This window comes from Mesoplodon bidens (assembly GCF_964165515.1).
Source record: "Mesoplodon bidens genome assembly, chromosome: 18".
NCBI classification, from domain to species: domain Eukaryota; kingdom Metazoa; phylum Chordata; class Mammalia; order Artiodactyla; family Ziphiidae; genus Mesoplodon; species Mesoplodon bidens.
The window spans coordinates 50,329,370-50,345,298 of NC_138175.1; the positions used below are offsets into that span (position 1 = coordinate 50,329,370).

Below are 15,929 nucleotides of genomic sequence, written 5' to 3' on the forward strand. Positions count from 1 at the left end.
TGGCCCAGCCACAACACTGGCCCCAGTGGGGGAAATGTCTGTGGGGCTCTGTGTGAGTAATTCGGAGCCCAGGTGAGTGCCTCAGGCATTTGTAACTAAGAGCATTACCATCAGTAGGCTGTGGCTTGCAGGATCTTAGTTCCCCAACCAGGGATCAAACCCGGGCCCTCTGCAGAAGAAGCACAGAGTCCTAACCACTGGACTGCCAGGGAATGCTCCTGGTTTTCATTCTTGGAGGTAAAAATTTCAACATTTTATTACTAGGTATTATGTGTAATTTTATTTTAGTTTTAAATGTGATCATTCTAGGAATTTATAACCATTTCACATATATTTTCAAATTTATCATTATAATATTCCTCAAAATGTTCTGTTAAAATCTTTAGTGATGTTCCCTATGTAACTTCTGAAATTGGTAATAATGCCATTTCTGTCTTTTTTTTCTTGATCACTGTTACTGGACTTTGTCAATTTTATTGTTTTAGTCACAGAATGTTCTTTTGGCCCTTTTTTTTAAAAATCCACTTACTTTGTTTTCTATTTCATGAATCTCATTTCCTTCCATATACTTACTGTATTTTTGTTCATTTGTTTATTAAATTCCCGAGGGGGATGTTTTAATTTTCAGATTCAGCTTCTCTTCTGTTTTAGTATATGCTTTTAAAGTTCCACATTTCTTCCTAAATATGTATTGAAAACTCCCATTCTAACTGAGAATTTTGCTTTTCTCCTTGTGGTTCTGTCAATTTTGCTTTTTCAAGTTTGCTTTTACATTATGTGAAGCTGTTATTCATGATAATTTGAAACTTATTGTTTCTTTGTATATCTTATAATGCTTTTTTCTTCAAGGACTACATTGTCCAATATTAATATGTTTTTAAATTATAGAAATAATTTGAAGCCTATGATGCTCTCTTCCCTAGAGAGTTTTCATTTGTTTTTTAGATGCTTGAAGATACTGACAAAAAATCTTCACTAATTCAATTTCAAGTAATTGAGGTAATTTGGAGTTTGGTTTCAGTCTCCCTCAAAGGCGGTCCATTACCCTTTTATCCTTATTCCTATAGGCAGCTCTTTAAGGTTTTACTACAGACTCCTCCCTACCCTGACCTCCTCTCAAGCCCCTTGCCCATGGCTAAAGAGATGCTTAGCTTTCAATAACAGAATGGGTAGGAGCCACCAAGAAAGACAGTAGCAGCGCCAAATAGTACAACTTTGCCAAACTCCGCGCTGGCATTTCTTTTTGTAAGGCGTGAGGGGCAGCAATTGCGGGTTTTTTTATGGTGACACAGATGTATATTTTGATAACAGCAATTACAGACTCAGTATTGTAAGGAGCATGGCAGGCCGCTGCCGGCTTGTAATGCGGAGAGAACTGAATTAAGGCAATTTTATAACAACAACAACAACAACAACAACAACTAGCTTTTAAAATTCCTCTAGCCTGAGTGTTTCAGGAACCCCCTACAAGAATTCAGTGCCTAGAAGCTCAGGGTACTCGGAAGTACTTCCTCTTCAGGGGGCGGGACCGTGGCCGCCGTTTCTCTCGGGCATTCTGGGAGGTGTAGTCTGAGGTCCGTGCAGCCCAGAGCACTTCCGCTTCTGGACGGCAGGGCTAGGGAATTCTGGGAAGTGGTCAACGGGCCCCCTCTAGTGGGAAGGCGGCGCTTTCGCTGTAGGAGGGGTGGGCCACCTTCCCCTCAGGTAGATGGGTCTTCAATTCCCGGGGCCCCTCCAAGCCTGGGCTCTCCAAGCCTGGGCGGGGAGCCAGCGAGGCCCTGGCCCTCGTCCTCGGGGAGAGTAAGAGAAGCTGCTGCCGGCTGCAGAGTATGGGGTTGGGGGAAGTTTGTGTTCCCCTCCGCTGAGCCTCCCGTTTGGAGAGGTTCGTGCAGCCCTGTGTTGGGGCAGCCCGAGTCGCTCGTCGCCTGGTTTGAAGGTCTCCCGGCGCTCCAACCGGCTTCCCTCTCCTACCAGCCAGCTCTGCCACTTCCTAGCGGTATAACGTTATGTGAGTTACTTAATCTGTCTTGGCCTCATTATTCTCATCACTAAAGTAGTGTCATTAATCATTGATAAGTCCCTTATCATTTTATACAAATTAACTTCATTAAATGACCGCAACAGCCTTATGAGGTAGGTAAAGCTATTAGGCTTTTTTTCTTTTTTCTTTTTTTTTTAACATAAGGAAACCGGAGGTATTGTTTGAGGGAAATAAAGCTCCCGCCTAACACACAAAGTCTTCTCTACAGAGTGTCGAAAAGAAAGCAATCTTATTACTGAATAAGCATTTCCAGAGTACAGTGTTGTAGATAATTTGTGGAAAGAGGTTACAGAGAAAGAAATTTAACACTATTTATACAGTCAAGCAATTACGTGCTAGTCTATTTTTGACGACTTGGTACATACATTCTCAAGATTAACGGTATCTTGTTTTCCTATAAGAGGAAGTGACTGCCCCCATTTACAGCAAATTCTTTGATAAATTCATCTTAAATTTACTTGGGAATGTTTTGTTAATTGACTTTCTCTGAAGGAATAATAAAATATATCTGATCTCCCCTGCTAGCAGATTTACAACTCACTGAAAGTCACCTTCGTTACACTCCCACAGTGACTGGGACACTGGGTTATTTTCTAAGATGTTTACGTTCTAAAGGGAAAAACCCCAGGACTTTGAAAAACGCTTCTGGGTTGTAAATTTGGTAAGAGGCTTCCTTAGCCTCTAACAAGATTTTCATGCATATGGAAAGGTTAAAGAAAGGATCCAAAAGCCCTGGGTTTTTTATGGAGTTGCTCTAAGAAAAAGAACAGGAAAAACAGACCCTTTGGACAAGGAAAAATTCTTTTTTTTAAAAAAATTTACTCTTGTGAGTTTATCTTATTGGCCCAAGACTTAATAGCTAGTAAGAGGCAGAACTACCATTTGAACCCGAGGAGTTGAAGCCTCAAATCTGGGTTTTTAATCTCTATGCTGTACTTTTGTACTTTTTTTTTTTTTAATCATCAGAAATAGTCATGTGAATGGTTTAAAGAAGTCTTTTTTTCTATCAGGTTTGGAAGTGGTTTGGGGCTTTGTAATTTATATCCTCATTATAAAAGGAATGTATGCCCATTATAGAAAGATTAGGAAATACAGAACTGTAAAAAGGAAAGAAACGAAATTACCCATAATCTCAAGGTTTAGAGATAACACTGTTAACATTTTTAATGCATTTTGCACTGGAGCTGTACTACGCATGGTATTTCTTCCTAAATTTTTATTAAGGAAAGGCCCAAACAGAGAAAATAGTGTAATGAAACCTGCCCACCACCCCATCAGTCGTCTGCAACCCTTGTCAAAGTTTTCCCTATCTAATTGTGTCCATTCCCCTTCTCACACAAAATACTTTTGGGGAGATTGGAAGGAAGAGAAGATGGAATAATTTAAAACTAAAAACAAACCCCAGTCATGGAGTCACTAGAATTTAAAATCCATTAACATAAATTGATGATATATGAAGAGCAAAGGAAAGCAACTGTTAACTTCATGGTTTTCATTCCTGGCAGCCAGGAGGATGGTAGTTATGTAGGTAAGAAAGTTTAGGGACATAGAAGCATTGAAAGTTGGAGAGAAATAATTATGAATTTGGTTTCTCTATTTTGAAGTTTGACTTGAAACAGTCCAGTCTTCTAAATCTTGGTTTCTGATCTGTTTCTCCCTTTGGCTGTGTGCTACTTTGTTGCAGGGAGAATGTCATATTCTTTAAAGTGTACTTAGCACCAAAGACTGGCAGGGAGAAATTCTTCAGTATTTGTGGCTGGTGTAGCTGCCCAATATCCTGAAACAGAGGCCTGCAGCTCAGTTAGGTTTTATTCAAAATTCCTGAAATGGACTTAGGAAACAGCAAAGGAGAACAATACAAACTTTAGTGATCCTTTATCTCACTTTCAATGGGTTGCAGTATCTACTAATTTTTTTCACAGCATTCAAAAGTTGATATACATTAATTATGGATAATATTTTAATGGTCTAAAGAAAACTTATTTAGAAACCAACTATCTCTAATTTATGTGTCCTGTGTTTATCATCTGAGAATATTTGCTAACTTGTAGTAGGTGGTCGTGAGTCAGGCAGAGTTTCCAGTGCTTTTACATGTATTGATTACATGTATCTTCCTCATATCAATCCTATTATTATTTCCATTTTACAAATGAAGAAGAAGGGACAGAGTTCACCGAGTAAGTGGCAGAACGAGTATTTAACCTATAGGCAGCCTGAGTCCGGGTCTGTGGTCGTGGTTATCATGCATGGTTCGTATTCGTCTGCAAGACAAGAACTCACAAGAAGTCTTACTGGAGCAGGGAATATTTAAGCTATGACCTAGAAATGAATAGAGCAGCAGTATATGACAAGAAGGAACAGCAGATACAAAAAAGCTTTTTGTAGGAGTACAAGCGATTCACCATGGCTGGACATGTAGCGTGGAAAGCAGATTTGAAGAGGGAAACAAGCATATGGAAGATTCCTGTTCGTGAGGCTGGCCAAAGTATTTGGACCTTCCCTTAAGGGCACTGGATGGACATGCATGTGAAAAGGATTGAATTTCCATGTTAGGCTACAGCTTTCTGGCATCAGGAAGGAGAAAAAATTGATCGAAGTTAAACATTCTGTTCATGTTGATTATACAAGATGTGGTTAGTGTAATGGTTACCTCTCAGGCTCTGGCTGTCAAATGCCAATTTTTGAAACCTGGCTCTAGTACTTACTAATTTAGTAACATGGGCAAATTACTTAACTCTCTCTGCCTCTGGCTCTGTTGTAAACTGTAAAATAGAGGAAATAATAGTATTTACCTAAAAAAAGTTGTGAAGATGAAGTGAGATCCCGGAGTCTAAAGAGTTGGGAGCAGTCCCTGGCACACACTAAGTGCTCCATAAGAGGTAGCTGCTAAGGATAACAGAAAAAGGAATATATGTTCAGAAATGAGAAATGCAAAAATATATTGTCATGGATATATGGATAGTTGTAGGTATTCCTCTCTTCAGTCTCATTTCTTTGAAACATCAATTCTGTCATACTGTTAATGGAAATAATCAATAATCAACCTATAATAAGAATAGAAGAGAGTTTTATTTGAGCCAAACTGAAGACTGTAGCTTGGGAGACAGCCTCTCAGATAGCTCTGAGGAACTGTTCCAAAGAAGCATAGTTTTCAGCACAGTTTTATATCTTGTCAGAACAAAGAACATCAAACATGACAGGAGTATATTCCTTCAAGGTTTCAAAAAAGACATTAGCACTCACATTACGAGTCAGCATGGCCTCAGCTCCAGGGAGCCTTATCATTGAAGGAAAGCTAGCATTGACATCCCAGAAAGGGAGGCATTTTTCTCTCTTCAAGATGGGCATTCTTTACTTCTGGACACTGCACACTTTTTGAAAAAATTTTTTTAAATAATTAATATATTTATTATTTATTTATTTATTTTTGGCTGCATTGGGTCTTTGTTGCTGCGCGCAGGCTTTCTCTAGTTGTGGTGAGCGGGGGCTACTCTACGTTGCGGTGTGCGGGCTTCTCACTGCGGTGGCTTCTCTTGTTGCGGAGCACGCTAGGCACTTAGGCTTCAGTAGTTGTGGTGTGCGGGCTCAGTAGTTGTGGCTCGTGGGCTCTAGAGCACAGGCTCAGTAGTTGTGGCACATGGGCCTAGTTGCTCTGCGGCATGTGGGATCTTCCTGGACCAGGGCTTGAACCTATGTCCCCTGCATTGGCAGGCGGATTCTTAACCATTGGACCACCAGGGAAGTCCTGCACCCTTTTTTTCAATGGTTAAAGCAGATGTATGTTTACTAGGCCACAAAACAGGCTGTTTTAGTTAGTGTAAAGTGTAAAGTTAAATTACGTAAAAGCCAGAATGACTTCCCCATACCTCAGTATGTGCAAATTTCTTCCATCAATATATTTGAACAGTCTTTGTAGTGACTATTGTATAAACACCTAATTAACAACAACGTGCTTGTCTTTCAAGTTCAGAAACTCCCTCAGGATCGATTACAATGGCCCTGAATTGAGAAATTGATGACACAGTCCATGCTGAAGCTTGTCTTTGCACTCCATGTGTTGTTGTCCTCAGCAGCCAAGTTCTGAATCATTTGACTGTTCTGTTAACAATAGTGGAAATCGACAATACAATCTGCCCCTGTTGCATTTTTTGGGTTTTTCACTCATCTAAAAATCGTCTAAAACTGCATTTTAAGCCTATCATTTCCCCTCTCCCCCCCCTTTTTTTCCTCTGGTAGAGGGAGTACAGTTCTATTACACTGATCTGTTTCTTGCAGTCCTTTAAGATTCTGACTCTTCAAATATTTGTTTATCATGTTTTGTTTGTAAGTGAGATAAAGCTAAGCTCTACTGGCGTCAGAGAACTGCTTCACACGAAGGGGATCCTGGAAGTCGTTGGCCGAGAACTCCCAAGAGTTTGGGGTTGTTTTGTTTTGTTTTAAAGCTCCGAAGGGGAGGACACGGCCCTTCCTCCTCTTGGGGCTCTGGGAAGTGTATTCCCCTGGACTCTATCCGGAAACGATGGGCTGCGGCGTGTCTCCGGGGCTTCTGGGAAGTGTAGTTCCGAGCGCTGTGTAGTCAGAGGCACTTCCGCTCCGGGAAAGCGAGACAGCCACCATTTTTTTCGATCCGGGAGGTGAGTCGGCCCTGCACCCCCAAGACCCCTGCGAGCGTTTTCGGCCTGAGCGTGGGACTAGTCGCTACCTAGGCGGCTGTCTTAGGATGGAGAAGTCGCGGCCGCCGGCGGAGGCTGAGAGGTGGAGGGCGGAAGTGCGGCATCCTTCTGCTCTCCTCCCCCGCTTACCAAGCAGAGCTGCTACTTCTGTCGGTACAATATATGGCGAGTTGTTGATTATCCGTGCGTCCTACTTTCCTCCTCTGTAAGATAGCGGGAGAGACGGTCACTACTGGGTAGGGTTGTGATTAGAATCGAGTGAGACCATACGTGTCAACAGCTTCGAACGCTGGTGGCACATAACGGGTTGGCTTTTGCTATTGCTGCAGTTAATTTTCTCACGAGCGCCCTTTTCTTTTTCTTTTTCTGTTTCTTTTTTGTTGTACGTGGGCCTCTCAGTGTTGTGGCCTCTCCCGTTGCGGAGCACAGGCTCCGGACGCGCAGGCTCAGCGGCCATGGCTCACGGGCCCAGCCGCTCCGCGGCATGTGGGATCTTCCCGGACCGGGGCACGAACGCGTGTCCCCTACATCGGCAGGCGGACTCTCAACCACTGCGCCACCAGGGAAGCCCACGAGCGCCCTTTTGACTGGACGCCCCAGTGAAGGGACAGAGCGTGGAGCGATGGCACGGCCCTTCTGTCAGACGTCGGGAGACAGCCCTTCCCGAGCTTTTCCTGATCTCGTTTTTTAGGAAGCACCGGGTCACCCCCCGCTAGTGCCTGGGGACGTCCCGTGGCAGTGTATCCGGCAGACGGATACAGTCGTGCTCTTCCACCACGTCCTTTTCTTCGCCAGTCCTGAATTCGGAAACGGGAGGAAGGAAGGACCTCTTGGCCCCTCACAGCATAGCCCCAGGTACACACTACTGAAAGGTCTTTGTTGGTCCGTCATCTGTTTTCAGTTGATCAGGTTTCCTTCACTTAGTAAATTACCACTAGGAAAAAGATGAGTTGTCTGTTGACTACACCTGAGAATGTTTAATTGCTTGTTAATATGTACATGTGTTTTTCTACCACACGTACATGTGTTTTTAAAATAAATATTTTTTAAAATATGTTTTATTTACTTTAAAATATGTTTTAAAAAAAAATTTTTTTTTTGGCGGTACGCGGGCCTCTCACTGCTGTGGCCTCTCCCCTTGCGGAGCGCAGGCTCCGGACGCACAGGCTCAGCGGCCATGGCCTACGGGCCCAGCCGCTCCGCAGCATGTGGGATCTTCCCGGACCGGGACACGAACCCGTGTCCCCTGCATCGGCGGACTCTCAACCACTGCGCCACCAGGGAAGCCCTTGTAGACTTTTTAATGATGGCCATTCTGACCAATGTGAGGTGGTACCTCATTGTAGTTTTGATTTGCATTTCTCTAATAATTAGCGATGATGAGCATCTTTTCACATGCCTATTGGCCATCTGTATGTCTTCTTTGGAGAAATGTCTATTTGGGTCTTCCGCCTCTTTTTCGATTGGGTTGTTTGAGTTGTACGAGTTGTCTGTATATTTTGGAAATTAAGCCATTATCAAGTCCCATCATTTGCAAATATTTTCTCCCATTCCATAGGTTCTTTTCATTTTGTTTATGGTTTCCCTTGCTGTGCAAAAGCTTGTAAACTTGATTAGGTCCCATTTGTTTATTTTTTTTCTTTTATTTCTATTGCCTTGGGAGACTGACCTAGGAAAACATTGATATGATTTATGTCAGAGAATGTTTTGCCTATGTTCTCTTTTAAAAGAGTTTTATGGTGTCTTGTCTTATATTTAAGTTTTTAATCCATTTTGAGTTTATTTTTGTGTATGGTGTGAGGGTGTGTTCTAACTTCATTGATTTATGTAAAATATTTTAAAAATATTTATTGTTAAATCACCATGCTTTACATTTCTTCCTTTTATTCTCTTTTATTATCTTCAGTTTAGTTTATTCCTTTTATTTACCCTCAACTCATTTGAAAATTGTGTGGTCTTGTATTTTAACTTTTAAAAACGATATCTGTCTCAACAAATACTAGATTTAATCAGCATGTATCTCATTCTGAAAAATATAGAGACTAAATAAAATTACACTTGAAATTTGATGATGGCTCCCTCATACCACCTTTTTTTTTTTTTTCACTTTAGGCTAGGTTATAGGTTTACTTTTATTAAAACCACCCTCAAAATTTGTCATATCGTTCTAGGTTTTTTTTTTCTTTTAACAAAGATATTACCAACATATTTACATGTTTCCTTACCATCGATTCTTTCAGGGTTCATTTAGTTGTAAATTTTCTTCTTTTTTTAATCAGCTAAAACGTCTTTCTTCCTCTCTCATATAAATAACCATTTAGTTGAGCATACAAATCAAGATTCACGATTTTTTTCCTTCACTTTGGAAATATTCATATATTTTAGATCTCCATTCTGCTTCCCTGTTTCTGTCAACCTAATTGTCATTTTCATTAGGTAAATCATATTTTCTTTCTGGGAGCTTTAAGGATTTTTGTTGTTGTTTTTAGTTATTTATTTATCCTTTGCCTTCCTGAGTTTCACTGTCATTTGTTTAGGAGTATATGTATTTTTATTTATACTGTTCAGAATTTCTGTATGTGAACTCAGCAGTTATCTCTTGAAATAAAACCTTTCTGTAGTTGCTTCCGTTCCCTTCTTACACTCCTATTAGACAAATGTTGGAGCCTCTCAATCTATCTTCCATGTTTCTTGACTTTTATTTTGTCTCTTTTTCTTTTCTATGTGTTTTTCTTTATCTCCATGCACATAGGATGAAAGGCTTTTACCAATAAGCCTTTTCTGGCTTCAGTGAAATAAATTGACCCGAAATGATACTTTTTAAGAAAACTAATACAAGTGTGAATAAAATATTATTAACTGGGCAACAAATTATTAAGTAAGGAGAAATTTTAAGTCAGAATCAGGGCTTTCAGAAAATACAGGTGACTTTCATAGGAGAGCAATCATATACAAAATCCAGGTGCCTTTCAGGTCTCTTTTGTTGTTATTGTTAGAAAAGACATTTGCAAATACAGTTTATGATTCAAAGGATCATCTGCTTTTTTGCAGCTGCAAGAAAAAGGGACTCCTGTATTTTTAGAACTTTCCGTCTACTCCTTGAATCCTTGCAACAACTCTATGAGGTAGGTATGGTTTACGAGGAGTGGCCAGGTTCATATCCTATCCTCATTGTGTAGATGACTGAAGAGAGGCACAGAGAGGTTTTTTGTAATACCCCTGCATTACATGGATGCGTAGTATCTTTTCCAGGATTTAAACCTAGGACTTTGACTCCAGAACTCTTTTTTTCTTTTCTTTTTTTTAAACCCACATTGTTACGTTGCCTTTCATTTCCTGCCACCCTCAGGATCAGAAATCTTTTTCTTCTTTAGGTTTTTATTTTCATTATTATTCTTTTTTTAATTGAAGTATAGGTAATTTACAATGTTGTGTTAGTTTTAAGTGTACAGTAAAGTGATTCAGTCTTATATATATATGTATATATATATATATATATATATATATTCTTTTTCAGATTCTTTTCCATCATAGGTTATTATAAAGTACTGGGTATAGTTCCCTGTGCTATACAGTAGGTCCTTGTTGTTTATCTGTTTTATATGTAGTGTCTATATGTTAATCCCAAACTCCAAATTTATTCCCCCTTCCTCCCCCCTCCCTTTTCCCCACCCGCTGTCCCCTTTGATAACCATGTTTGTTTTCTGTGTCTGTGAGTCTATTTCTGTTTTGTAAGTAAGTTCATTTGTATCATTGTTTTAGATTCCACATATAAGTGATATTATATGATATTTGTCTTTGGCTTACTTCGCTTAGTATGATAATCTCTAAATCCATCCATGTTGCTGAAAATGGCATTATTTCATTCTTTTTGATAGCTGAGTAATATTCCATTCCATACCACAACTTCTTTATTCATTCATCTGTTGATGGACATTTAGGTTGCTTCCGTGTCTTAGCTGTAGTAAATAGTTCTGTGAACATTGGGGTGCATGCATCATTTTTAAAAAAATTTTTATTGGAGTATATTTGCTTTACAATGTTGTTAGTTTCTGCTGTACAGCAAAGTGAATCAGCCATACGTATACATATGTCCCCTCTTTTTTAGATTTCCTTCCCATTTAGGTCACCACAGGTCACTGAGTAGAGTTTCCTGTGCTGTACAGTAGGTTCTCATTAGTTATCTCTTTTATACATAATAGTGTATATGTGTCAATCCGAATCTCCCAATTCATCCCACGCCCCTCTTCCCCCCTTGGTATCTGTAAGTTTGTTCTCAACATGTGTCTCTGTTTCTGCTTTGCAAATAAGTTCATCTGTACCATTTTTCTAGATTCTACATAGAAGCGATACTATACAATATTTGTTTTTCTCTTTCTGACTTACTTCACTCTGTATGATAGTCTCTAGATTTATCCACATCTCTGCAAATGGCACTATTTCATTCCTTTTTATGGCAGAGTAATATTCCATTGTATACATGTACCACATCTTCTTTATCAATTCCTATGTTGATGGACATTTTTTAAAAATATTTATTTATTTATTTGCTTGCATGGGGTCTTAGTTGCAGCAGGCGGGCTCCTTAGTTACAGCTCTAGGGCTCCTTAGTTGCGGCTTGCCGGCTCCTTAGTTGCAGCACACGGGCTCCTTAGTTGTGGCATGCGAACTCTTAGTTGCGGCATGCATGTGGGATCTAGTTCCCTGACCGGGGATCGAACCTGGCCCCCCTGCATTGGGAGCACGGAATCTTATCCACTGTGCCACCAGTGAAGTCCCATGTTTTATGTAATTTTTATTGGGCCTTTTTTCTTATTACAAAAATAACTTATGAGCATTGTGTGTGTGTCTTTTTGAATTAGAGTTTTCTCTGGATATATGCCTAGGAGGAAGATTGCTGGATCCTGTGGTAGCTCTGTTTTTAGTTTTTTAAGGAACTTCCATACTTTAGTCCATAGTGGCTGTACCAATTTACATTGACACCAACAGTGTAGGAGGGTTTCCTTTTCTCCACACTCTCTCCAGCATTTATTATTTGTAGACTTTAATGATGGCCATTCTGATACCTCATTGTAGTTTTGATTTGCATTTCTCTAATAATTAGCAGTGTTAAGCATCTCTTCATGTGCCTTTTGGCCATCTGTATGTCTTCTTTGGAGATGCCTATTTAGGTCTTCTTCCCATTTTTTGATTGGATTGTTTGCTTTTTTGATATTAAGCTGTATGAGCTGTTTGTATATTTTGGAAATTAATCCCTTCAGTAGCATAATTTGCAATTATTTTCTCCCAGTCCATAGATTGTCTTTTCATTTTTTATGGTAGGATCAGAACTCTGTATGGTAGGGATACTGTGTTTGGTTGTGCCAGTTGTTCACTGTCCAGTGGCCGCTGGCTGACAGTCCTGCTAGTAGCTGCAGTCTACTCCAAGCTCTGCTTACCAAGCTGTATGTGAGCACCTCTGCCTGAGAGTATGAGTGCTCATGTGTAATTTCTGCAGAGATCCACATGGGCTCCTGACAGCCCTGGCGTGCATCTCATGGCTTCTTTGTCCTTCCCCAGTTATGTCTTCTCAGGACTCTGACCTTCCCCGGAAGGAGTGGGAGAAAATGACTGAGTTTCAGGTAAGTAAGGCATTGCTTTCTGTCTCCTAAGGGATTTTATTTCTCAAAGATTGGACACACCTTTTTTCTCTTCCTTGGAAAGGTTAATGAACACGACACACCTTGAGTGCATGTTGTGTGCCAGACTGTGCGTTTTGTTTGGTTTATTTTATCATCTTTATTTCACAAAGCAATCTTTGAAAAATTGTGGAAATTTGGAATAGAGAAAGATAATTTACCCTACTACTCTGTTTACAAACTACCTCTTTTTGCTTTCTCATATTCCTTTTCCCTCAGGCATTCACAGCTATATATTTGCAATATTTGAATTGATGGGATATACTTATAAACATTAGATAAAGGTTTAATATCTCTAATTCTTATTAAAATTAGTAAAATAAAGTAAGACCCAACTGGAATATGAGTAAAAGAAAGAATAGGAGCGTCACAATAATGGAAAGTAAATTTATGAAGAAAATAATTTAATAACTAAATGTGTACAAACATTAATGAAAGCTTTCTATTTATTTATTTCACTTAGATTGTTGAAGATTTTCTTTTTTAAAAAAAACGGAATTATGTCTTATTTGGCCAGTCTAGAGATTCAGGAACATTTGTACTCCCTCATACGAAAGGTGAATTGGGAAAACCTTTTGAGAGGGAAATCTGCCATTATGCTTTCAAAAATTTTAAAGTGCATTTGCTACTTCTTGGTTGAGATCTCTGTGAAAGGATCTTTACAGCAGATGATGATAAGTAAAAATCTGTAACTGATTGTACTTTATTTGGATTGATTAAAGCTACATCATCAGTTCTAAGGAATACTATACTATGCAGTCACAAAATGGAATGAAAGAGATTTTAATGATACTGCTTGCTCAAATTCATTGAGCACTTCTTATGTGCCAGGCGCCGTTGTAAGTGCTTTACATATGTTCACTCGTCTAATCCTTTCAAACACCTTGTGATTTAGACACCATTATAGAGAAGAGGAAATTAAGGTAATGAGAGGTAAAGGAATTTGCCCAGGGTCCTGTCGTTAAAACCTTGAAATTTGAACTCACCCTGTGCCTTCACCAGCTGTGCGTGTGGCAGCAGGTGGTTATGGCTTGTGCCTTGAAAGCACAGGTGAGGAGCTGTGTACCTGTCCTGGAGGGTTGCGGAAGGCCTGTGAACTTTGCGAATATTAAAAGCAGAGATAGAGTGGGACAGCGGGGAGGTGACATCACTGTCACTGAGAGGGGCAAGTGTTGGGACTGAAAACTGCATGGCGTCCCTCCATATCGGTAACCGTGTTTTCGGTTAATCTTCTTTATCCTTCTCGATGATGCCCTTCTTCCAGTGGAGGTTGTGAGATTGAGGTGACATGTGCTTGATGTCGTAGGAGGCGGTGACCTTCAAGGACGTGGCCGTGACCTTCACCGAGGAGGAGCTGGGGCTGCTGGACTCCGCCCAGAGGAAACTGTACCAGGATGTGATGGTGGAGAACTTCCGGAACTTGGTCTCAGTGGGTGAGGACAGGCACTCTCTGACCCTGAACCTCAACTCTCTTGAGAGTGTCTGGTCCTCAGTTGTTGAAAGCTTTGGACCTTGTGAAGTGGTTCCCTGACCTTGAAGACACAAGTTTTTCCAATCCATAGGTTTTTCTGGTCCCTCTCTGCTCAGGCAAAATTCCGTCGGGGGTGATTTTGCCTCCTTAGGGACATTTGGCAATGTCTGGAGACAGTTTTGATTGTCACAGCTGAGGGAGGGGCGCTGCTGGCATCTGGTGGCCAGCAGTGCTGTTAAACGTCCTGAGATGCACAGGACCACCTCCCCCCACCACACAGAATTAGCCAGTGCAGAATATCAATAGTGCCTGAGCTGAGAAACCCTGTTTTAGATGAACTATAAACGGGCAGCTTAGCTTCTGTACTTTGTCTTTCAGATACTTTGGTGGATCATGGAGTCAACTTAGTTCATTGTACTGGCATTATTTTTTTTTTCAGTGAAATAAAATAAAATGGAATAAGAATAGAAACTGTCCGAGTTCCTTATCAAGACCCCCTCACATTGTAGCAAAAACTGTGACCGTTTGCAGTAAGTGGTATGAGAGTGTGGGAAATATGATAAAAACAGACATTGGCTAAATCTAATTTTATCTATATACAGATATGAACTAGGTTGTGACCTCAATTTGTTTTTCTTTTTTTGATTGGAGTTTAGTTGATTTACAATGTTGTGTCAGTTTCAGGTGTACAGCAAAGCGATTCAGTTATACATATTCATACATTCATTCTTTTTCAGATTCTTTTCCCTTACAGGTTGTTACAGAATATTGAGTAGAGTTCCCTGAATTCATTTCTTGTTTCAGTTTGTGATCACTTGAGGGTTATAGAACTTAGACAAGGATCTATGTAAGCTGTGTGTTCATCTTAAATATATATACCTGCCTTTGCATAGGACATCTTCCCTTCAAGCCAGATATGGTGTCCCAGTTGGAGACGGAAGACAAGGTTTGGATGATGGAGAGGGAAACCCAGAGAAACGAGCATTCCGGTGAGAACCGCAGGCCTGTCATCTCAGGTACCAGCTACCCTGCTGCTCCCCACGTCCGTGACGACCGCTCTTGCCCACGTGCTGTCGTCTCTTGCCCGGACTGTGACAGCTTCCTCCAAACTGGTCTCCGTGCTTCCGCCCTTGCACGCCTGTAACCTCTTCACATGGTAGCCAGACTGGTTCTTCAGAAAGCAAGTAAGATCATACCATTCCTCTGTCCAAACCCCTCCCGAGGCCTCCCCTTTCACTCCGAGTCCTTACAGTGGACGGCAGGGCCCTACCTGATCTGGCCTCCTCACCGAGTTCCTCTTTGATCACCCATCCTTTTACCCTTTCTTAGAGCATTCATGCCATCCTGGCCCCTGTGGAGTGTTCTCTTGTTTCCCAGCCTTCGACTAGCTCTCTGCCTCAGTGTAGAGGCCCTCAGCTACTCCCTTACTCACTCAGGGCTTTGCTCAAATTTCGTCTCAACAGACAGACCTTGTGTGTCTGCCCCATTTACAGTGCCATCCTCTCGCCATTCTCCGTGCCCTCACCCTGCCTTATTTTGTGTCTAAGCACTGATAACCTCCTGACCTCGTAACTTGTCTTTATTTACGTGTTCATCATCCGTTCCCCTTGAAAGTAGGAATTTGGGCAGTTGTATTTCCCGTCTCTACCCAAAGCCTCCGATGAGCCTGCTGCATAATAGATGCTCAGTACATAATTGTTGAATGAAGATATTACTTTAAACATTACTATTCTTTAGAGTAAAAGTGAGGAAGCTCTCCTCACAGCTCCTCCTGACCTATGACCCCAGCCTTCTTCACCTGTGAAGACCACCTCATCCTCTGGATCCCCAGCCATTGTTTCACTTTTCTCCCCAGCCTTTCAAGGCCCTCTGTTCTCCTGCCTTTGCTCAGATCCTCACTGTTTACTTCACTTTTTGACCTCCTCTTCCTTTCTCTCCCCTTCCTTCCCTTCTCTTTAATTTGCATATTCCTCAGTTCTACCCATTTAAAAACATCAGATATTCCTAGGGGATGTAAATGTATATACTCTCCCTCTGCCTGAAAAATGAAGGAGAGAAGCTTATCT

At 40.9% G+C, this 15,929-nt stretch overlaps 1 protein-coding gene across 15 annotated transcripts in view; it reads left to right on the forward strand.

The window, feature by feature from the left end:
- LOC308605400 (uncharacterized protein) overlaps window positions 1–15,929 on the forward strand; it is a 43,468-nt gene that overhangs the window by 20,645 nt on the left and 6,894 nt on the right. For 12 of the 15 annotated variants that reach the window (XM_081215364.1, XM_081215367.1, XM_081215369.1 and 9 more), the window contains one exon: window positions 14,757–14,879. In XM_081215364.1, the coding sequence (XP_081071490.1) occupies window positions 14,757–14,879 (123 nt within the window). Of the gene's footprint in view, window positions 1–1,187; window positions 6,676–7,405; window positions 7,570–9,765; window positions 9,840–12,273; window positions 12,336–13,698; window positions 13,826–14,756; window positions 14,880–15,929 lie in introns of those variants that run through there. The other 3 variants (XM_081215372.1, XM_081215371.1, XM_081215373.1) reach the window with 3 other exon arrangements.